A 24,399-nucleotide genomic window follows, 5' to 3' on the forward strand; every position below is an offset into this window, starting at 1 on the left:
GATAAATCGGAAATCAAGTTACGCCACCTATTGATTTATTTGCTGCTAGTGTGCAAGGTAAAGTCAATTTTTTTATTGCTTTTATCTCATTATAAAACGGTGCACCGCATAAAATGCTTTGATTATAAGGCCATATTTACACTAAATTTTTGAAGTTTCAATTCTAACGATGAATCAATCGATTAAATAAGAGAAGTTTGCACATAACAGATTTTGGATGCAAAAATTAGGGGAGGCAACCGTGTAAACAAATGCACGTGTTTGATTGTTATCATGCATGTCAAATAATGTGTTATATGAAATGTTATCAAATATCAATCTTTACATTGTTTCGTATGCAACTGATTTTGTAAGGTTTTGTAAAGAACATTGAAATGCAAAGTGGGGTTTTTACAAATGGAAATTTTCCTGTTTAATTATAAAACTGGACTTCTGCCAGGTAAATCATAAGTCAGATAAAATACTTAATAGTACAATTGCTCTAAAATAGGCACATTTGTTTTGTTTACTTGTGGTATGTCACATGGAGATGACATAATACTGAAAAATGTTATGTAATTAATACATTCACTGTATATCTAAAAATTAACCCTTCTGCTTTTGATTATACATTGCATAATCTAATCATGTTTTTAGAATCTGTTAAAGACAGTAAATAGCCTAACAACAATATAAAAGCCAGATCTTTACTGGGGAACACATAAGGCAAATAAAACCTAAGTTTTCTTCGTAGAAATTTTAAAAAACTGCACACGTAAGCTATGTACACATTACTTGTCCATCCAGTCGTCGAATACTCTTCCCCTGTTTGGGAACTGTACATTAAGCACCAAATCACACATGTTGAGCAGGTTCATTGTAAAGCAGGCATATTTGTCTATAACGATTATAAAGACAGAACACTGGGTGCAGTTTCAAACATGATAAATTCTTTGCAATGGGAAAGTTTACATGATCGAAGAAAAAAGCTAGATAAACAATGTTATATAAAATTAATTGGGGGTTAGTAGAAGTTCCAAAGGACAATTTAACAAAATCTGATAGACGTACTAGCGGGCAACATAAATTTTGGCAAATTGGAACTAATAAAGGCTTCTATAAATATTCTTTTTATTCAAACACCATCTCTGACTGGAATATCCACTCTAACATTTCAAGGACCCACTCCAACTTATTAAACCACCAAAGCCACTGTACATAATGTATATATGTTATTTTACTTTATTGTTTATAGTACTGTAATTTTAATTAAGTCCATATGTACATAGCACACAAGTTCCTGGAAGTTTTACAGTCCTACCTAGGAGTCTACTCCCGTATTTGGAAGAAGAAGAATCCAAAAGTAAACATATCATTAGAAAAAATGTCAACAACAAAACACAAATTTTCGGAAACCTAGAAATAGTCACTACTTTAGCTAAGGAACTGTCAGTCAGAGCTCCGACATAAATATGTTAAACAAGTCAGAATTTTGTGACTTGTGGAAGTCAGAATATTTTGTGTCATGAGTTACCTCCCATCATTTTGAAACAAAAACTGACTTCTACAAATCAGATGAAACATTATGCATTTTTTTCCTCAAAACAAAAATTCAAAAGTTTTGACTTCTACAAGTCAGAAATGAACCTAAAATGTCAACCTTTTTTGGGCCATGCACCCATATTTAAAAGTTGAGCCATCCACTTGACAATGTTAAAAAATGTTTCCACAAACACTTTTTTATCAACAAAAAATATGAATAAGACCCTAAAAAAACGGAATTATATGAAATTAACCATTTTATGTTAGCATGGTTAGTATGTATTTGTGATAAATTGTAAAAAATATTCTGCATAAACAATGGATTTACTAGAAAACCAGCATGAAAAGATAGATTTTGGTATTGTTATGCATCATACAAATATTCACGGTAACTTACTGCAAAGGTTTGCTACAAATTTTAAAATACTGAAACTTCACAATCTACTGAACATTATCTGACCTGAATAAGTCAGGCATATTCTGACTTTATAAAGTCTAAAAATGCTATTACTCCTTTGTAAAAATGCATAATCTGACTTGCACAAGTCTTGACAATTCTGACTTGTTTATGTCAGAGCTCTGACTGAATGTAGTTCTTAGGTCTTTTTGATATTTTTTTGACAATTTGGGTCTGCAAATTGTAAAAAAATATCATAAGGACTTGTCAAAATATATCATAAGGACCTACAAATGTAAGAGCTACAGTTCCACGGCTATTACTACTGAAGAAATAATTCATGCAAACCATAGATTTGTTGGAAATTTTCACTTGGCCAGGGTTGTTTTATTCAAATTTTATCCGGAGCATAAGCAAGGGATGAAATTCATGACTATAACGGCCCAGGCCATGTGAAAATAATAACTAATCTATGAGTTACATGAATAATTTCGCCTCCGATAGAACAAATACACTATTTGAAAAAAGCACTGGCTACAATTACATGCCAAAAATAACAATAAGAAATAATTATTGTTACCTTTGAGAGTAATTGCAGAAATGTACTTCCAGACAGGGACCGGATTTCATACGGAAATTGCAGGTAACAATATTATTGTTTTTTATTGTTACCTGCAGTTATTGTTACCTGTTAAATTTTACAGAAAATTTGCAAATTACATCTTTTTGTGTGTAGCATCTTGATACTTTGTACTGTCTTTGTGTCAGTACATGCTGTTTTACATATTTGAACAAAGTTATTTGAACATGATGAATAGAAAATTTTCTATTGAACATATAGCAGTTATAAATTGAAAGCACATTTATACATGTACATATATTTAGAATTTATTTTGGTGTTCATTTTGGTGGCACTTGCTTCCTGCAGATTCAGTATGTAACCTTAGGTAGCATTTTGAGGCCAAGACATTTCAAATAATACTACTTCAGACACCTGTCACAAACTATAAATATATCCATATGTATGCACTTCTATACCGGATATCTTCTTTTTTACTAGAACTTCTTTTATAACTGCACAAAACTTGCATCTTACAACCGTTCAAGTTTATCATCAAAACCTTAATTAAAGGATATACATTTTTCACCGACCACAATTTGGACATCTTGCTTATTTGTATCTATACCTAAGAATATTGAGTTATTGTAACTAGCATGACACAGACTCTACTTTCATATTGTCTGTTTTTTAAAAGGAGAATTTTGGCTTTGAACAGGAAGGAGTTTTTAAAACTCTAATCCTATGACTTGTTGACTCCAGCCACTGTCCCACACAAGTATTACATATTTGTAAATAATGATTTTTTTTTCAGAATGAAAATCCTCCTAGCCCTACACAGACACTGTTATAAAGATATAATTCTACCAACACTGACAAGAAGTATTTTGAATAGAAATCAGAATACCAGGTTATCATACACACCTGGATGCTTGTATTCCACTGTAGGGAATAATAATAAGAAAAAATATATTCCACGTAGATCTGTACTGTATGTCCCTGGCAATGATGAGAGGAAAATCAACAAAGTTGTCTCCCTTGATGTTGATTGTGTTGTTTTAGACTGTGAAGATGGAGTAGCAGCCAACAGGAAGGTAGAATGCTAATTAAATTAGGAAGTCATGGTAACAATCACTGACCATTATTCATAAATAATTAAATGTAGAATACATTGAATTACTCAAAATATTTTAAAAAGATGAGAAGATGTAGTATGATTTCCAATTAATGAGACAACTCTCCACTAGAGCTGATCAAATTAAAAAAGTCCTCATTTATATTAACTATAGAAAAATGTAATTGTCAATTGATGATAAGCCAATAAGGTGTAAAGGTCAAAAGTGGAAAAGTCACAGTACAACCTTCAACAATAATAAGTACATGTAGCTAGTTCCAAAAGGTCATGAAGGTTGCTGACCAACGTCACAGTACAACCTTCAACAATAAAAAGTAACTAGTTCCAGAAGTTTGCTGATCAATGTTACAGTACAACCTTCAACAATAGTAAGTAGCTAGTTCTAGAAGGTTGTTGACCAATGTTACAGTACAACCTTCAACAATAGTAAGTAGCTAGTTCTAGGAGGTTGCTGACCAATGTTACAGTACAACCTTCAACAATAGTAAGTAGCTAGTTCTAGAAGGTTGTTGACCAATGTTACAGTACAACCTTCAACAATAGTAATTAGCTAGTTCTAAGAGGTTGCTGACCAATGTTACAGTACAACCTTCAACAATAGTAAGTAACTAGTTCCAGACGGTTGCTGACCAATGTTACAGTACAACCTTCAACAATAGTAAGTAGCTAGTTCTAGAAGATTGCTGACCAATGTTACAGTACAACCTTCAACAATAATAAGTAACTAGTTCCAGAAGGTTGCTGACCAATGTTACAGTACAACCTTCAACAATAGTAAGTAGCTAGTTCTAGAAGGTTGCTGACCAATGTTACAGTACAACCTTCAACAATAGTAAGTAGCTAGTTCTAGAAGGTTGTTGACCAATGTTACAGTACAACCTTCAACAATAATAAGTAGCTAGTTCCAGACGGTTGCTGACCAATGTTATAGTACAACCTTCAACAATAGTAAGTAACTAGTTCTAGAAGGTTGCTGACCAATGTTACAGTACAACCTTCAACAATAGTAAGTAGCTAGTTCTAGAAGGTTGCTGACCAATGTTACAGTACAACCTTCAACAATAGTAAGTAGCTAGTTCTAGAAGGTTGCTGACCAATGTTACAGTACAACCTTCAACAATAGTAAGTAGCTAGTTCTAGAAGGTTGCTGACCAATGTTACAGTACAACCTTCAACAATAGTAAGTAGCTAGTTCTAGAAGGTTGCCGACCAATGTTACAGTACAACCTTCAACAATAGTAAGTAACTAGTTCTAGAAGGTTGCCGACCAATGTTACAGTACAACCTTCAACAATAGTAAGTAGCTTGTTCCAGAAGGTTGCTGACCAATGTTACAGTACAACCTTCAACAATAATAAGTAGCTAGTTCTAGAAGGTTGCCGACCAATGTTACAGTACAACCTTCAACAATAGTAAGTAGCTAGTTCTAGAAGGTTGCCGACCAATGTTACAGTACAACCTTCAACAATAGTAAGTAGCTAGTTCTAGAAGGTTGCTGACCAATGTTACAGTACAACCTTCAACAATAGTAAGTAACTAGTTCTAAGGTTGTTGACCAATGTTACAGTACAACCTTCAACAATAGTAAGTAGCTAGTTCTAGAAGGTTGCTGACCAATGTTACAGTACAACCTTCAACAATAGTAAGTAACTAGTTCTAGAAGGTTGCTGACCAATGTTACAGTACAACCTTCAACAATAGTAAGTAGCTAGTTCTAGAAGGTTGCTGACCAATGTTACAGTACAACCTTCAACAATAGTAAGTAGCTAGTTCTAGAAGGTTGCTGACCAATGTTACAGTACAACCTTCAACAATAGTAAGTAGCTAGTTCTAGAAGGTTGCTGACCAATGTTACAGTACAACCTTCAACAATAGTAAGTAGCTAGTTCTAGAAGGTTGCTGACCAATGTTACAGTACAACCTTCAACAATAGTAAGTAGCTAGTTCTAGAAGGTTGCTGACCAATGTTACAGTACAACCTTCAACAATAGTAAGTAGCTAGTTCTAGAAGGTTGCTGACCAATGTTACAGTACAACCTTCAACAATAGTAAGTAGCTAGTTCTAGAAGGTTGCTGACCAATGTTACAGTACAACCTTCAACAATAGTAAGTAGCTAGTTCTAGAAGGTTGCTGACCAATGTTACAGTACAACCTTCAACAATAATAAGTAGCTAGTTCCAGACGGTTGCTGACCAATGTTACAGTACAACCTTCAACAATAGTAAGTAACTAGTTCTAGAAGGTTGCCGACCAATGTTACAGTACAACCTTCAACAATAGTAAGTAGCTTGTTCCAGAAGGTTGCCGACCAATGTTACAGTACAACCTTCAACAATAGTAAGTAGCTTGTTCCAGAAGGTTGCCGACCAATGTTACAGTACAACCTTCAACAATAATAAGTAGCTAGTTCTAGAAGGTTGCCGACCAATGTTACAGTACAACCTTCAACAATAGTAAGTAGCTAGTTCTAGAAGGTTGCTGACCAATGTTACAGTACAACCTTCAACAATAGTAAGTAGCTAGTTCTAGAAGGTTGCTGACCAATGTTACAGTACAACCTTCAACAATAGTAAGTAGCTAGTTCTAGAAGGTTGCCGACCAATGTTACAGTACAACCTTCAACAATAGTAAGTAGCTAGTTCTAGAAGGTTGCCGACCAATGTTACAGTACAACCTTCAACAATAGTAAGTAACTAGTTCTAAGGTTGTTGACCAATGTTACAGTACAACCTTCAACAATAGTAAGTAGCTAGTTCTAGAAGGTTGCTGACCAATGTTACAGTACAACCTTCAACAATAGTAAGTAGCTAGTTCTAGAAGGTTGCTGACCAATGTTACAGTACAACCTTCAACAATAGTAAGTAGCTAGTTCTAGAAGGTTGCTGACCAATGTTACAGTACAACCTTCAACAATAGTTAGTAGCTAGTTCTAGAAGGTTGCTGACCAATGTTACAGTACAACCTTCAACAATAGTAAGTAGCTAGTTCTAGAAGGTTGCTGACCAATGTTACAGTACAACCTTCAACAATAGTAAGTAGCTAGTTCTAGAAGGTTGCTGACCAATGTTACAGTACAACCTTCAACAATAGTAAGTAACTAGTTCTAGAAGGTTGCTGACCAATGTTACAGTACAACCATCAACAATAATAAGTAACTAGTTCTAGAAGGTTGCTGACCAATGTTACAGTACAACCTTCAACAATAGTAAGTAGCTAGTTCTAGAAGGTTGCTGACCAATGTTACAGTACAACCTTCAACAATAGTAAGTAGCTAGTTCCAGACGGTTGCTGACCAATGTTACAGTACAACCTTCAACAATAGTAAGTACTGTAAATTCAGAAATTATTGCGTGCATTTATTATTGCGATTTTGTCATTTTAGACAAAAATGCGATTTTAATTTTTGCGATATTGAGAAAAATCCTGTTAAATTCATATAAAAAATTTCAAAATGCGAGTTTAAATTATTGCGATTATAACCCTGTCGCATTTTTCGTAATAATACCAACATCGCAATAATTTCTGAATTTACAGTAGCTAGTTCTAGAAGGTTGCTGACCAATGTTACAGTACAACCTTCAACAATAGTAAGTAGCTAGTTCTAGAAGGTTGCTGACCAATGTTACAGTACAACCTTCAACAATAGTAAGTAGCTAGTTCTAGAAGGTTGCTGACCAATGTTACAGTACAACCTTCAACAATAGTAAGTAGCTTGTTCCAGAAGGTTGCTGACCAATGTTACAGTACAACCTTCAACAATAGTAAGTAACTAGTTCTAAGGTTGTTGACCAATGTTACAGTACAACCTTCAACAATAGTAAGTAGCTAGTTCTAGAAGGTTACTGACCAATGTTACAGTACAACCTTCAACAATAATAAGTAACTAGTTCTAGAAGGTGGCTGACCAATGTTACAGTACAACCTTCAACAATAGTAAGTAGCTAGTTCTAGAAGGTGGCTGACCAATGTTACAGTACAACCTTCAACAATAGTAAGTAGCTAGTTCCAGAAGGTTGCTGACCAATGTTACAGTACAACCATCAACAATAGTAAGTAGCTAGTTCCAGAAGGTTGCTGACCAATGTTACAGTACAACCATCAACAATAGTAAGTAGCTAGTTCTAGAAGGTTGCTGACCAACATCACAATACAACCTTCAACAATAGTAAGTAGCTAGTTCTAGAAGGTTACTGACCAATGTTATAGTACAACCTTCAACAGTAGTAAGTAGCTAGTTCTAGAAGGTTGCTGACCAATGTTACAGTACAACCTTCAACAGTAGTAAGTAGCTAGTTCTAGAAGGTTGGTGACCAATGTTACAGTACAACCTTCAACAGTAGTAAGTAGCTAGTTCTAGAAGGTTGCTGACCAGTGTTACAGTACAACCTTCAACAATAGTAAGTAGCTAGTTCTAGAAGGTTGCCGACCAATGTTACAGTACAACCTTCAACAATAGTAAGTAGCTAGTTCTAGAAGGTTGTTGACCAATGTTACAGTACAACCTTCAACAATAGTAAGTAGCTAGTTCTAGAAGGTTGCCGACCAATGTTACAGTACAACCATCAACAATAGTAAGAAGCTAGTTCTAGAAGGTTGCCGACCAATGTAACAGTACAACCTTCAACAATAGTAAGTAGCTAGTTCCAGACGGTTGCTGACCAATGTTACAGTACAACCTTCAACAATAGTAAGTAGCTAGTTCCAGACGGTTGCTGACCAATGTTACAGTACAACCTTCAACAATAGTAAGTAGCTAGTTCCAGACGGTTGCTGACCAATGTTACAGTACAACCTTCAACAATAGTAAGTAGCTAGTTCCAGACGGTTGCTGACCAATGTTACAGTACAACCTTTAACAATAGTAAGTAGCTAGTTCTAGACAGTTGCTGACCAATATTACAGTACAACCTTCAACAATAGTAAGTAGCTAGTTCTAGACAGTTGCTGACCAATGTTACAGTACAACCTTCAACAATAGTAAGTAGCTAGTTCTAGAAGGTTGCTGACCAATGTTACAGTACAACCTTCAACAATAGTAAGTAGCTAGTTCTAGAAGGTTGCTGACCAATGTTACAGTACAACCTTCAACAATAGTAAGTAGCTAGTTCTAGAAGGTTGCTGACCAATGTTACAGTACAACCTTCAACAATAGTAAGTAGCTAGTTCTAGAAGGTTGCTGACCAATGTTACAGTACAACCTTCAACAATAGTAAGTAACTAGTTCTAGAAGGTTGCTGACCAATGTTACAGTACAACCTTCAATAATAGTAAGTAACTAGTTCCAGAAGGTTGCTGACCAATGTTACAGTACAACCTTCAATAATAGTAAGTAGCTAGTTCCAGAAGGTTGTTGACCAATGTTACAGTACAACCTTCAATAATAGTAAGTAACTAGTTCCAGAAGGTTGCTGACCAATGTTACAGTACAACCTTCAATAATAGTAAGTAGCTAGTTCCAGAAGGTTGTTGACCAATGTTACAGTACAACCTTCAATAATAGTAAGTAACTAGTTCCAGAAGGTTGCTGACCAATGTTACAGTACAACCTTCAATAATAGTAAGTAACTAGTTCCAGAAGGTTGCTGACCAATGTTACAGTACAACCTTCAATAATAGTAAGTAACTAGTTCCAGAAGGTTGTTGACCAATGTTACAGTACAACCTTCAATAATAGTAAGTAGCTAGTTCTAGAAGGTTGCTGACCATTGTTACAGTACAACCTTCAACAATAGTTTGTAACTAGTTCCAGAAGGTTGCTGACCAATGTTACAGTACAACCTTCAACAATAATAAGTAACTAGTTCTAGAAGGTTGCTGACCAATGTTACAGTACAACCTTCAACAATAGTAAGTAGCTAGTTCTAGAAGGTTGCTGACCAATGTTACAGTACAACCTTCAACAATAATAAGTAGCTAGTTCCAGACGGTTGCTGACCAATGTTACAGTACAACCTTCAACAATAGTAAGAAGCTAGTTCCAGAAGGTTGCTGATAATAATCTAACATATTGATAAAAATCTTAAAAACTGACTGATACAAAGTTAATTAGACAGCAATCCAGCACCACAACATACCAAAATAAAACATCTAGGATGTCAACGACACATAGTCTTCAATCATAAATTAGTACCCAAATCAATGAAACCATGCATTGTCACCTGTCACATGCAAAATCATCTGCATGAATGAATTAAAAAGAGACTTTCAAGGATGATAGATCTGCTATCAACATGAAAAATGGGAAAAATAAGATTCATAAACAACCACACTTCTTGTCTTGATATCTCAATATGATTAATTGGGACAGGTTTATGTAGACATGTTTCATTTCAACAATTTAGAATTCTTCAGACTTGTAAATTGTCTGGGATCTAATGTGCATCTGTTGATTTCAGTCTGAAGCAAGGAATACTATTACCAATTGCCTGGGATCTAATGTGCATCTGTTAATTTCAGTCTAAAGCTCTGGATACTACATGTACTATTGCTAATTGTCTAGGATCTAATGTATATCTGTTTATTTCAGTCTGAAGCAAGGAATACTATTGCCAATTGTCTGATATCTAATAATGTACCACTGTTAATTTCAGTCTGAAGCAAGGAATACTATTGCCAATTGTCTGATATCTAATAATGTACAACTGTTAATTTCAGTCTGAAGCAAGGAATACTATTCATTTGCTATTGCCAATTGTCTGATATCTACAAATAAAAAGCTGTTAATTTCATTCTGAAGCAAGGAATACTATTGCCAATTGTCTGATATCTAATGTACAACTGTTAATTTCATTCTGAAGCTCAGGATACTATTGCCAATTGTCTAGGATCTAATGAACATCTGTTAATTTCAGTCTGAAGCTAGGAATACTATTGCCAATTGTCTAGAATCTAATGTACATATGTTAATTTCAGTCTGAAGCAACTAATATTAATGCCAATTGTCTGGGATCTAATGTGCGTCTGTTAATTTCAGTCTGAAGCAAGGAATACTATTGCCAATTGTCTAGGATCTAATGTACAACTGTTAATTTCAGTCTGAAGCAAGGAATACTATTGCCAATTGCCTGGGATCTAATGTGCATCTGTTAATTTCAGTCTAAAGCTCTGGATACTACATGTACTATTGCTAATTGTCTAGGATCTAATGTATATCTGTTTATTTCAGTCTGAAGCAAGGAATACTATTGCCAATTGTCTGATATCTAATAATGTACCACTGTTAATTTCAGTCTGAAGCAAGGAATACTATTGCCAATTGTCTGATATCTAATAATGTACAACTGTTAATTTCAGTCTGAAGCAAAGAATACTATTGCCAATTGACTGATATCTACAAATAAAAATCTGTTAATTTCATTCTGAAGCAAGGAATACTATTGCCAATTGTCTGATATCTAATGTACAACTGTTAATTTCATTCTGAAGCTCAGGATACTATTGCCAATTGTCTAGGATCTAATGAACATCTGTTAATTTCAGTCTGAAGCTAGGAATACTATTGCCAATTGTCTAGAATCTAATGTACATATGTTAATTTCAGTCTGAAGCAACTAATATTAATGCCAATTGTCTGGGATCTAATGTGCGTCTGTTAATTTCAGTCTGAAGCAAGGAATACTATTGCCAATTGTCTAGGATCTAATGTACAACTGTTAATTTCAGTCTGAAGCAAGGAATACTATAGCCAATTGCCTGGGATCTAATGTGCATCTGTTAATTTCAGTCTAAAGCTCTGGATACTACATGTACTATTGCTAATTGTCTAGGATCTAATGTATATCTGTTTATTTCAGTCTGAAGCAAGGAATACTATTGCCAATTGTCTGATATCTAATAATGTACCACTGTTAATTTCAGTCTGAAGCAAGGAATACTATTGCCAATTGTCTGATATCTAATAATGTACAACTGTTAATTTCAGTCTGAAGCAAAGAATACTATTGCCAATTGACTGATATCTACAAATAAAAATCTGTTAATTTCATTCTGAAGCAAGGAATACTATTGCCAATTGTCTGATATCTAATGTACAACTGTTAATTTCATTCTGAAGCTCAGGATACTATTGCCAATTGTCTAGGATCTAATGAACATCTGTTAATTTCAGTCTGAAGCTAGGAATACTATTGCCAATTGTCTAGGATCTAATGTACATACAGTACACACAGAGAGGATGTAATCTCATACTCCCTACACTGTGTAAAAACTTGGTGTCACACCAAGAAACTCCAGCAACTCTCTCCAAATCTTGGGAGGAAATTGGGAGAAACTTGGAGTAATTCCTCCCTAAAACTCCTTAATTGTTTATTACCTTGGTGTGGTTTCTCCCAACAACAGGATTTTTATTGCTATGATTACCTTTGAAGTGTGCCAGTAGTTGATGACTACAATAAACATTTCTTGTGTTTCCTGTCATTAAATGACAGTCACAAAAATGATGAAAAGTGTGAGATTTATTAAATTTAATCAGAGACATATTATAATCTGATTTTATTAAAGAATCCTGTACAACTTTATTCATTAAAATTATATTCAGCATTTGTTCTGACAGTGTTGGGTTTTCATACCTAAGAAACATACAAAAACAAACAAAACATCACCTGTAAGTGGAGTATTATTAATAGAAAATAAAGACATATATTTTAATTGAATTTATTCAATCGTTTTTTCTAAATTTAAATGATAAGAAATAAAGGAAGATTATATAAATATAATATATATATATGTAATTTATCTACATTATTTTATTTTATTCATTATTTTTTTTTGTATCATTACTATTATTTTTTAAACCATGTATATACTAATATCTATATGTTTAAACTGACTATCATTGACTATGAATACAACTTATTGTAAATATCAAGTTGCCATTCTTGATTATGAGATTATGAAAGAATGTAAATAATTTTCCAATCTAAAAATACATATTTGTATAAAAATTTTAAAAATCATTTCGTTAACCTTTTTTTATAGCTTTCAGAAATAAAACTAAATAGGAAATGATTGAAATAGGAAGAAGTGAGAGAATAGTTGACATGTAATTATGTCACTGTCAGACCATGCAGACGTGCTTTGTTGATTTTTATTACTCTTACCTGCAATCAACAGGTTATAAAACCCTCCCAGATGGGAGTAATTACTTGGTGTTTTTTGGGAGAGAAATCTGTGTTTCACAGTGTGACACTGTGTTACACCAGAATCAGTGTTGGGAGTATGAGATTACATCCTCTCTGTGTGTACTGTATGTTAATTTCAGTCTGGAGCAACTAATACTATTGCCAATTGTCTGGGATCTAATGTGCATCTGTTAATTTCAGTCTGAAGCAAGGAATACTAAAACCAATTGTCTAGGATCTAATGTACAACTGTTAATTTCAGTCTGAAGCAAGGAATACTATTGCCAATTGCCTGGGATCTAATGTACAACTGTTAATTTCAGTCTGAAGCAAGGAAATTATTGCCAATTGCCTGGGATCTAATGTGCATATGTTTAATTTCAGTCTGAAGCAAGGAGTACTATTGCCAATTGTCTGGGATCATTGGCAGGATGTAAGACAGACATTACTGTTAGGGTAAATCCAGTTAGTAGTGGATTGATGGAGGAAGATTTGAAAGTTGTGTTTAAATCTGAACATCCACCAAAAACCTTGATGTTACCAAAGGTTGACACACCTGAGGAAATAGATAGAGTTTGTATAATTAATGTTTTTATAATTTAGTTGGTTCAATCTTTATGATAAACATTAAATTTTCATATAACATGAATATTTTTGTGAATAAATTCCTGTATCTTATATATAGTATATATATATATATATATATATACCGCAAATTTACAGATCTAACATTGGTGGGTTGTTGTTTAGACGAATTATATATACAGAATGTATTTTCAGCCTTGTATCACCATCACTGCTGGTGATCCGATGGATAAAATCTGTTGTAGAGTCGTCACTGGTTCAGACGTACTTATATATATATAATATATATTTTTCCTTCGGGTTTATATGATCCGTTCATCCTATTTCGACTCTTTAAAATTCAAGAGTCAATCCCAAATTGAGGTAAATTATATGGCCTTCCAAATACCGTTTCGATCCCTTACATCACTGAAGAGACATCAATTGTCGAAAATCCAGATATGGTGTACAAAATTTTGCACCTCATGTTTGCGGTATACTATCTTTTCCACAAGTTTATTGTTTTCTGTTTGGTATTGAATTAATATTAAGATCCATTTCGTTAGATCTGGTGATCAATTTATTTGGCATTCGCCAATGGCAGTCAGCAGGGTTTAAGAACATCAGTTGTTCGACCTGTTAGTCAAATGCGTATTGTTAAAATAGACTTTTTCACTTTTTTTGGTCTTTTTGAAATTGTTGTTTGTGCTGTATTTAGACCCCTCTACCAAGAAATTTGTTTTACATGCACAGGTATAAAAATTGCGGTTTTTATCCAACGCAATCATAGGTTTGAACGTTGTTTTCAATTTAGACTTTTATATATATATATATATATATATATATATATATCCAATTTAAGAACATGATAAAAAAGCATCATACACAATGTAACTTAATTGTGTAAACCTGTAACACGAAACAGTCTGTTGAAATGAGTAATAAGACTATGTCAATGGGTATTGTATATATAAACATGATAAAACAGCTGTCAAATTTAAAGCTTCATTTTTCTGCTAAATTATTGGCTTTATCACATTTTAATTATCTTTACAGGAAATATCAAAGACTCACTGAATATTTTAAATTTTAATGTGGGATTTCATTTTCATTTCATCATTGTTCATGATTTTTTGTTAAATAGTTTATTAATTTTCATATTTTTGTGAAAAACATTGTTAGATCTTGGTCATCATGGTCATAGTACATGTAAAACATTGTTAGATCTTGGTCATAGTACATGTTAAACATTGTTAGATCTTGGTCATAGTACATGTTAAACATTGTTAGATCTTGGTCATAGTACATGTAAAACATTGTTAGATCTTGGTCATAGTACATGTAAAACATTGTTAGATCTTGGTCATAGTACATGTAAAACATTGTTAGATCTTGGTCATAGTACATGTAAAACATTGTTAGATCTTGGTCATAGTACATGTAAAACATTGTTAGATCTTGGTCATAGTACATGTAAAACATTGATAGATCTTGGTCATAGTCCATGTAAAACATTGTTAGATCTTGGTCATAGTACATGTAAAACATTGTTAGATCTTGGTCATAGTCCATGTAAAACATTGTTAGATCTTGGTCATAGTCCATGTAAAACATTGTTAGATCTTGGTCATAGTCCATGTAAAACATTGTTAGAACTTGGTCATAGTCCATGTAAAACATTGTTAGATCTTGGTCATAGTCCATGTAAAACATTGTTAGATCTTGGTCATAGTACATGTAAAACATTGTTAGATCTTGGTCATAGTACATGTAAAACATTATAATTAGATCATGTAGATTGTGGGGCTATAAATAAATTCATTTTTTGTGAAAATACACATGTAACTTTGATCATGGGGTTAAAAGTCACGTTTAGTGAAATCAATGTTAGATTGTTGGTTTATAAATTCATGTTTTGTGATTCATGGTTTGTGTTAACATGTGTTTAACAAAATTATTGTAAGATCATGAGGTTATAAATTCATGGTTTTATGCTTTAATAACACATCTAGACAAGATTGAAAGCATGAAGTTTTTTGGGGTACTAAATTGGTGCATTGGTTGGAGGCAACCACAAAATTTGGTACCCTTGAACAATTATGCTTTCATAGTATGTGAATGTGAATACTTAATTGAAATAGGAAAAAAGCAAAATAAATCACAAAAAGTTCAATATGAAGCTGTAAACATTTCTCATTGAACTTGAACATGCATGTATAATGTAAATAACTCGATAAATAACATGAAGTGATGTAAAATATGATAAATATGAAAAAGCGTCATATTCTGACTAACTTTTACTGATAATAAACATGTACAGATATATTTCTCTACTTTTTTTAAAGTTTACCAAAAGAATTAAGGAGATACTGTCAGAGAAACAGAAGGCAGAGAAGTTTAGTTTGATAACGATGGTAGAAAGTGCTGTCGGTCTAATGAACCTTAAGGATGTGATTCTCCAGGCTTCATCACTAGCCAGATCTGAGAAGCTGTATACCTTAGAAGGTGTTGTGTTTGGATCTGATGATTTCTGTGCTGATATTGGTATGGTTATAATTTTTGTGACCCCACGTCTCTTTTCTTCATCTATGACATGTATAAAGTACCCATGATGTAAGAAGTAATATTTTTGGTTGAAAATGGTTTAACTCTTTAAAATGTAATTTTGCTTGGTATTGATAGCATTTGAAGAATACACCTGTACGTAACGGTATCACTCTATATATAGTAGAAACATGTTTCTCTCCCCAAATTACCAATGGAGGTATCATATACACTTATTATTCAAAGTGAGCAGTGATAAACTCATTGTTTGAACAGGTAAACTTCTTGTATAAATAACCTGGTTGTTTTCTTCTTAATTTTCAGGTGTAGTATACGTAGTCCTGCCTTTCATAAAACATCACAGATCACAGAATGTCCATGTTCCAATTATTATCGATTTTATAAATTCTTGTGATTTAATAATTAGCCATGAACAAATTTTTCAAAAATTCAAAGATTGGAGGTTATTTGACATTTACCTGGTAAGGTCAGAGAGAATGTTACGTATTTTATGACTGCTTACAATATGTAACATTCTCTCTGACCTTACCAGGTAAATGTCAAATAACCTCCAAGCTTTGAATTTTTGAAAGATTTGTTCATGGCTAATTATTAAATCACAAGAATAAATACCAATCCCATAGACGATTTTCGAATTCATGCACCTTCCCATACATTTCCTATGTCACGATGCTTAGGTCTTTTTCAGAAAAAACAATATGGGGGTGGGGATTTGGATGGAATTTTTTTTATGGCCATCACCCACACATAATTGCATTTTACTATGCATAACCATGCAATTTGAACTTTCATGACCTGCCCCCACCCATACACAAATAATTCAAGTGCGTTCCAACCCCCTATATATTTTTTTCTGGAATAGCCCTAACATGATAACATCACAGTAAGAACTAAGCGTTAAATGACGTCATTTACACAGATTGACCTCAGGTCAACCGGTATAACATTAACTCACAAAACAACTGGAAATTGGTGTAATAGGTTAAAGGTTAGTACATGTACAATACACATAAAGATATTGTTAAGGATGTTCGCTACTCTGTTTCAAAATAACAAGCTTTTTAAAAGACTGTTATAAATTGATAGTATATAAATAAAGGAACTAAAAAAGCAGAAAAAAATGAAGGGTCCGTGTGCTTGTTTTCGAGATATTAGCAATTGAAAATTTGGCGGGAAATAACTCTCTCTAGACTTTTCATACATTTAACATTGGCACCCTTTTTCTTTAAAAAAATTATGAAAAAATAACAAGGATTTTATAGCATTTTCAAATATGGCTATTTAAACTATATGTAATAAAATTATGAAAAGAAAAATAGGTATTAGGGGGCAAAATTTTTATTGGAACTAACATGGATAAAACTAGAGGATTCCGAATATCTGACAAAAAGTCAAAAACAAGAGTAGCGAACATCCTTAAGTCAGACATGCAGTCCTTTAGAATGAAATTGGTTAAAGTATATTTTACCTTATATATATTCCAGTGTCTCTACAGCTAAGGCTTCATTCTGTTTCATACCAAAAAGGGGAAGTTATGTTTATATGGTATACAATACATAAGTTTTTACAGTCTTTATTAATTCAGACTGAAATAAACCACACTGAAAATACTTTTTCAGGTGCTACAAGAACTAATGATGCAAAAGAACTATTATACGCTCGTCAGAAGATAATCACATGTGCTAAGACATACAGACTACAGGCCATTGATCTTGTCTACATAGATTACAAAGGTAAATAGATTCTCTGTTTAGAAAGGCACCAGAGGCACACATTGGGATAATATACATGCTCTAATGGGCCCTTTAATTAGAAATAAAGAAGTTTGATTCAATTCGATTTGTACAATGGATTCAGGCTACCGTACATATACATGTACATTTGATATGATGGGAACTGACTTAAAGTGAAAGATAAATTTGTATTAGCTTTACAAGCCTTGGGAAGTTATTTGTTTTGAATTGTAAGTTTGTATTTGCTTAACTCCTGGAACTTGTTTTAAGTAAAATCTTGAAATTATACAACTAGCCTTTCTGGCCATGGCAATATATTTAAGCAAAATAATAGTTTTTATACAACTGCAAAAAAATTGTTGTCTGTAGACATTTGGTTTCTAGAAAGTAACTTGAGTATAAGTGAATGGATCTCTATGAAATTGTACTACAAGGTTCCATACCACAAAAGGAAGATTGGGATTGATTTTGGGGGTTATTGTCCAAACAGTTAAGGAATTAGGGGCCAAAAACGGGGCAAAAATCCAGCATTTTTCTTGTCTCAGGACAAAAGTGTGTATAAGTGTATGGATCTGTATGAAATTGTACCACAAGGTTCCATACCTCAAAAGGAAGGTTGGGATTGATTTTGGGGGTTATGGCCCAAACCATTTAGGAATTAGGGGCCAAAACACAAGGATTTTCTGGCTTCTGGAATTTATCTTGAGTATAAGTGTATGGATCTGTATTGAATTGTACCACAAGATTCCATACCAAAAAAAAGGTTGAGATTGATTTTGGGGGTAATGGCCCAAAATTTTTTGGAATTAAGGGCCGAAAACTATACTTTCTTAATGCTTGTTATAAATTAAATATTTCTTGACCAATTTCAACGGGGTTTAATTCAAAGTCTTGAATTTTTGGGTTTCTTTTAAATGCTGAATCTAACTGTGTATTTAGATTTTTTGATTTTTGGGTCCCATTTTTAAATTGTTCCTTATTGAGGTCCAAAGGGTCCAAAATTAAAGTTTGTTTGATTTCATCAAAATGAATTTTTTGGGTTCTTTGATATGCCGAATCTACCGATGTATTTAGATTTTTAATTTTGGACCCCTTTTCTAGCCATCGGAGCCATTTATACTTGAAGTGAATTCTAAAGTTTAAATTAGCTTATGAAACTATCTATTGAAACCTAATTGTATTGATAGGATTGATTAGCTAATCTTGTCATGGGAACTTATTTAAAGTTTAGAAGCCTTAAAAAAATCTAAAGCATCTTTTTTTGGATAACTCTCATACTTCTTAAAATGAGAATAAACCACACACAGTTTTATAGTCTTAGTTTAATAGTTCCGTGATTCCTATTTCAATAAATGTCTGAATATTGTTTATATTCACTTATCTCATTTCAAAAAGAATTTAGAAATGAATAAATAAAAAAAATAATACACCCATATCAACGATTAAAAACCAACCTCAATACTCAAAAAATGTTTGTGTTCGGACAAGCCAACAACAACCAATCCAAGATTAAGGTGTCTTCAGAATATTTGAAAGTCCACACTATGTATTGGTAACCTAAATTATACAAATGATTTCATCTCTTAAGTAAGTGTTCTACTAGGAATCATACCACATCTCCTTTTATAGAAGTTAGTCAGTGTCATCATTCATTTCATTTTTTATTTTCAACAATTATGCAACGGGGGGGGGGGGGGGAGAGGGGCACAAACAGGTAGCTTAATTCATTATCATGTTGAACAAATGTTGAATAAGACTAGAAATTTCAATCTTAATAAAGTTTTACCCATTGTTCATTTTTGAAAGGTCTGTCCTGACTACCTTTAGTATGCGTTTCAATATTTTTCCATTGGTAAGATATGCCATTTTGTGACTGATGGAATACATTGTAGTTCACTCTTCCTAATATTTTCCTTTAGTACAATTATTTTAGTTGTACTAACTCAATAAATGATCCATCTCCCCTTGTTTTCATTGCTTAACACATAACAACGATTTATTTCTAGAGAAGCATTAACTGTTAAAGCTGTAAATTTAGATTTAGCTGGGTTCCAACAGCAAGCAGAAGAGGGAGCAAGGATGGGATTTACAGGGAAGCAGGTGATTCATCCAGATCAGATTCCCGTCGTCAATGCTGCTTTCTCTCCTTCAAAGGAAAGAGTACAGTGGGCCACAGAAATGATCCAAGCTTTTGATGAACATCAAAAATCTGGACAGGTGAGGTTTTATTGGATGCCACTTTAACACTATCACAGTAGACTGGCCAATTTTCTTTAAGCTTTCACTGAAAATAGACCATTGCATCTGTTTTTCTTTTTTTTATCTCCATACAATAGATAAAGAAAAACTTCATATAACTGAATATAGGCATACGTTATACAACTGTTATATAAATTGAAGCGGTTTGTTCAATTGTTAAATTAGATATTGTGTGAATGAGAGTTTTGGTTTATTTTTGTAATCAGGTCAGATAATTATATGAATGCCTCATAAATATTTTCATTTTATAATTCATTCAACTGATAGCAATGATAATAAATATTTGAGAATTTATAGCTATGTCATATCCCTGCTGGAAGAATTGGTGCCCACATTGATAATGTGATCATGAATGGGCATAAATTGTCATTTTATAAAATTTATTTACCAGCCTAATGTCTATATGTAGGGAGGGTTTGTTGTTGATATATATGACTATTATTACTTTTTAAATCATTTCTAATATTTTAGGGAGCCTTTGTTTTTGATGGAAAGATGATTGATATGCCGCTAGTTTTACAGGCGAGAAATATTGTCAGCATGGCTCAAGCAGTATCAATCACATGAGTACAGGTTATGTGATACCAATCACATAAAGTACATATCATGTGATATCAATCACATTTGAAGAAAAGACAGATTTTATTCATATCACAAATTTCAAACTGCTAAACAGAATACTATTTACCATCCATACTTATGACACCTGTCAGTTTGTTAACTCGGTGAATGTTTTCTATCCAGTATTACTCTAGGGTAGACTTGTCACTATGTTTTTGCCATTTGACATTAAGAGCATGTTGGCATTTTACAAGTATAAAAAACTTTTTATTTTTGAAAAAGGAATCAATACATAAAAAAGAAAGGTTTCAAGAGAACCTCACACATCTTAAGATATACCTTCAATTTGAAATGATATGCAACAAATTGAAATGAATAATTCTTTATATAATATTTTAGAAATCCTTGTTGAATCAAGAAATTTTTGTTGCATTTTAAAGCTGGGGGATGTAAAATCATCAATATTATGAATGTCTTAGCATAGAAACAAACTAATAATTACTGTTATAGTGCTCATTATAAAATTAGGAATCTCACTGAAGCTCTCAGATATGAATCAGTTCCCACAATTTCCATAGTACCTTTATATAAATCCACATTTTTCTAAATGCATAATTTGTACATTGTAGACATCTTTAGATGGAATGGGCTGTTCTTAAAAGTCCTTTTTAAAGTGTTTTTTTTTTTTATTTTACTGTAAATTTACTGGTTTAGAGTTGTTGCCCTAGATTTTCCCAAAATAATATTGTAAAATTGGGTTTCCAGGTGATCAAGACAGTTTAGGGAATCTGTGGATTTTGACAGTTTTCTTTTAGTAATTCTTTGATTATAAAGACTGTAGGAAATGCTGAATATAATATAAACATTCAAAATAAAATTTATTGTTTAAACTTTCAGGCAATTTCTAAATATAACTTTGTATCTACTTGCAGTGTGTAGATATCATTCATTTGATACTGGTTCTAAAGTTTGCAAGTTTATTAGGGCTAATCCATTAAAATGTATGTGGGAGGGTAGGAAGGGAAGTTTAATTATTGAATGTGGGTCATGGGTCTTTTTTCAGTATGCGTCTATTACCATTATGCAAAATTATCTAAAAAATGGTTCTTGGTTGTAGGGATATTTTGAAAGTCCCTTCCTACCCTCTAACATACGTTTTAATGGAATAGCCCTTACCGAGTAAAAATGGATTGATTATCTTTAATCAAGAGATCAATTTCTATTTGATATAACAAGATGGTTGTTAAATTGTGTATTTGTTTTGAATGGTTGGGATGCTTTCTCATTGGTTCATACCCTCAAGCCCCTTTTCCCATATTTATGTACAAGAGTCTACACAAAACAATCAACTAGCTAATTTAAATATATATCTGATTCTCCAACAAAAATTCAGAGCAAACGAACAAAATTAACAAACGATGCAAAGATATTAAGACTTATATATAAATATTATTTATTATCTGTGTAATGGTAAATACCAAATAGTGAGATAATTATTTATTTACCGTGTAAATTAAAACCTTTTCATACTGCAACTGCTCTATTTGCACTGTCAAAATGTATTGTCCTTATAACTGTTGGCTTTATGTATATGTACATTCTACCGTGTTCCTAATATAAAAATAAGAAGATGTGGTATAATTGCCAATGAGACAACTCTCCACCAGAGACCAAATGACATAGAAATTAACAACTGTAGGTCACCGTATAAGCCTTGTACAAGATTTTATATTTTGAGACAATATATTGTTATAAGTAGTGCTTCAAAATAGTTTTCATAAAATTGTTAATTGTTGAGTTTGGGTAGTTTCAGTTTGTTTTGTAACATGTATATCTATTTATGTATATATGCTTATTAGATGCTTATTAGATGTATATCCTTGCTATAATAGTCATGTTTTCTGCAGGTTCACTTCGATCACTCCATTAATTTGAATTTTCCAAATTTCATGGCATTTTATTGTACTACTACCTGGATTGGGTAAATTTGATCAAAAGGGTAAAATGTTGAAGGAAAAACAAATTTTAATGTAATTTTTTTAGTATTTTACTGAGAAATTAAAATGTACTCAGTTATTTGTAATGGGGGAAAATAATTTAGACATCAATGAACATGATAAATAGCTTCTTTTTTTAACAAGACATCAATGAATAGCCAGTATTTATATCTCAGTCATCAAAATTTCCTTCAACATGTTTAATGTATTAAATGAACAGTGGACATAATCAAGAAATGCATCAGAAGAAAAAGGTTGATTATTTCATACTGACAGAAAATACAGAAGCATGAGTAGGAAAATCTCATGTACAAAAAATGTATGGAACTTATAATTTGGTACGCTAGAAATGCTACATAATACTCATCAGTGGCACATGAATCAAAACAGTAAGAAAGTCAAATCAAATACAAAGTTGAAAGTTGAAGAACATAAAAAACAGGGTTTAGTTTAATCCATTAGATTTTTTTGTTAAATTGAGATACCGTTTTCCAAAAAGCTTTTCATGAATGATAGAACTTACAATCTTGCCCGTGATCATCATTTAAATGTGTGCAATTTTGGAAGACGTCTAGGATTTTAACATTTTGGGCCATATGAATCCTAAACCCTTTGTAACATCACGAAAAAATGCAAACCTATTGAGGTTGTGCATCTTCCATAATGGAGTCGTTGAAAGCATTTTTTCTATATATGTTGTGATTTAAGATATATATGACCTGTAGAAGGGAACTTCACCAGTATGATATTTACTATTTAAACAGTCTGTAACCATAAATATAAGGGCTACTGTCTTTGAGTGAGAAATAAGAAATAAAAAGGTAAAAGATGAATCAGAATGCTTGAGGAAAAGTATCCCAATTTGTAATGGTCATTTATAAAGCTCTGCTAGTTACATATTATTAGATTTTTATATTTCAAACATCTGATCTATGAATATGTTAATAAAAATGTATATGTTTGTTTATATTGTTGTTCTTGTGTACATCTAAATCATTATTTACAAGTTTTGACCATTCACATTTAATGCAAATTTTTAACCATTCACATTCAGAATGTTCCAAAATAATTAGGAGATAACTGTATTGTATTTTAAGTTTGGTCTTTGTAATACGTAGATTTTACTGTTGCAAATGGATATACAGTTATCCCCGTTCTAATGCCACATACTAAAATAAATTCCATTTTAGTAAATATTTTGTCTTATAAATGCCATAAATGAAATAGTCAGCGAAACTGTTATAACATTGTCATAAAGCGGGAGGTTTGGCATGCCATGAAACCAGGTTCAACTTCAACCCATCACATTTTTTCTTAAAATGTTCTGTACCAAGTCAGGAATATGGCAGTTGTTATCAAATAGTTTGTTTCTATGTGTGTTGGTGTTTGTTTTTGTTGCACTTTGGTGTTCCTGTTGTTCCTTTGTTTTCCTCTTATAGTTGATGTGTTTCCCTCGGTTTTGGTTTGTAACCCGGATTTGTTTTCTCTCAATCGATTTATGACTTTTGAACACCGGTATTCTACTGTTGCCTTTATTTACATTGTCTTTGGCATCAAAACAATGTGACGTCATAGATACTAGTATACTCCCGATGTCAAACATAAAAACTAGACGTATTTTTACTTTTTGTATACTTCTAAATGGTTTAAATATTCACAAAAACAAGATTTTGAGGCACAATATTTGACTTTTTTGTTTATTTCTTGAGAAATTACATACCAAAAAAATTCGGAATTCAAAATTGTGGCTTTCCTTAGTTATGGACTGGTAGAACGTGGAATCTAACCCTTCAAAATATTTGTCAACGTTCAATGAAAATTATCGTTCTAAACGAATTGCATTAGAATGTGTTATATCTTACTCCAAAAGTATGTTTTACTAACTTAGTCAGGATATCTGGACAATGTGTTGGTCCTTGTTGTTTTTCTTTGTTTTTATATAAAAACGAGGAGATCTGGTATGATTGCTGATTAGACAACTATCCACC

At 32.7% G+C, this 24,399-nt stretch overlaps 1 protein-coding gene across 1 annotated transcript; it reads left to right on the forward strand.

Moving 5' to 3' along the window:
• On the forward strand, nt 1-23,378 carry LOC127725227 (citramalyl-CoA lyase, mitochondrial-like). Its single transcript, XM_052232087.1, has 7 exons — nt 1-57; nt 3,292-3,571; nt 13,117-13,305; nt 15,642-15,840; nt 17,481-17,594; nt 19,633-19,811; nt 20,325-23,378. The coding sequence occupies exons 2-7, from the start codon at nt 3,293-3,295 to the stop codon at nt 20,418-20,420; spliced, it is 1,056 nt and encodes a 351-aa protein (XP_052088047.1). The 5' UTR covers nt 1-57; nt 3,292; the 3' UTR covers nt 20,421-23,378.
• Nucleotides 23,379-24,399: the final 1,021 nt, after the last annotated feature.

The sequence above is a fragment of the Mytilus californianus genome, unplaced genomic scaffold, assembly GCF_021869535.1.
Source record: "Mytilus californianus isolate M0D057914Y unplaced genomic scaffold, xbMytCali1.0.p SCAF_15, whole genome shotgun sequence".
Taxonomy (NCBI): Eukaryota; Metazoa; Mollusca; class Bivalvia; order Mytilida; family Mytilidae; genus Mytilus; species Mytilus californianus.

Coding starts and splice junctions, on each gene's coding strand:
- LOC127725227 (XM_052232087.1), top strand. CDS start 3,293: ATGAAAATCCTCCTAGCCCTACACAGACACTGTTATAAAGATATAATT. Junction 3,572..13,116: donor GAGTAGCAGCCAACAGGAAG/GTAGAATGCTAA, acceptor GTTTAATTTCAG/TCTGAAGCAAGGAGTACTAT. Junction 13,306..15,641: donor CACCTGAGGAAATAGATAGA/GTTTGTATAATT, acceptor CTTTTTTTAAAG/TTTACCAAAAGAATTAAGGA.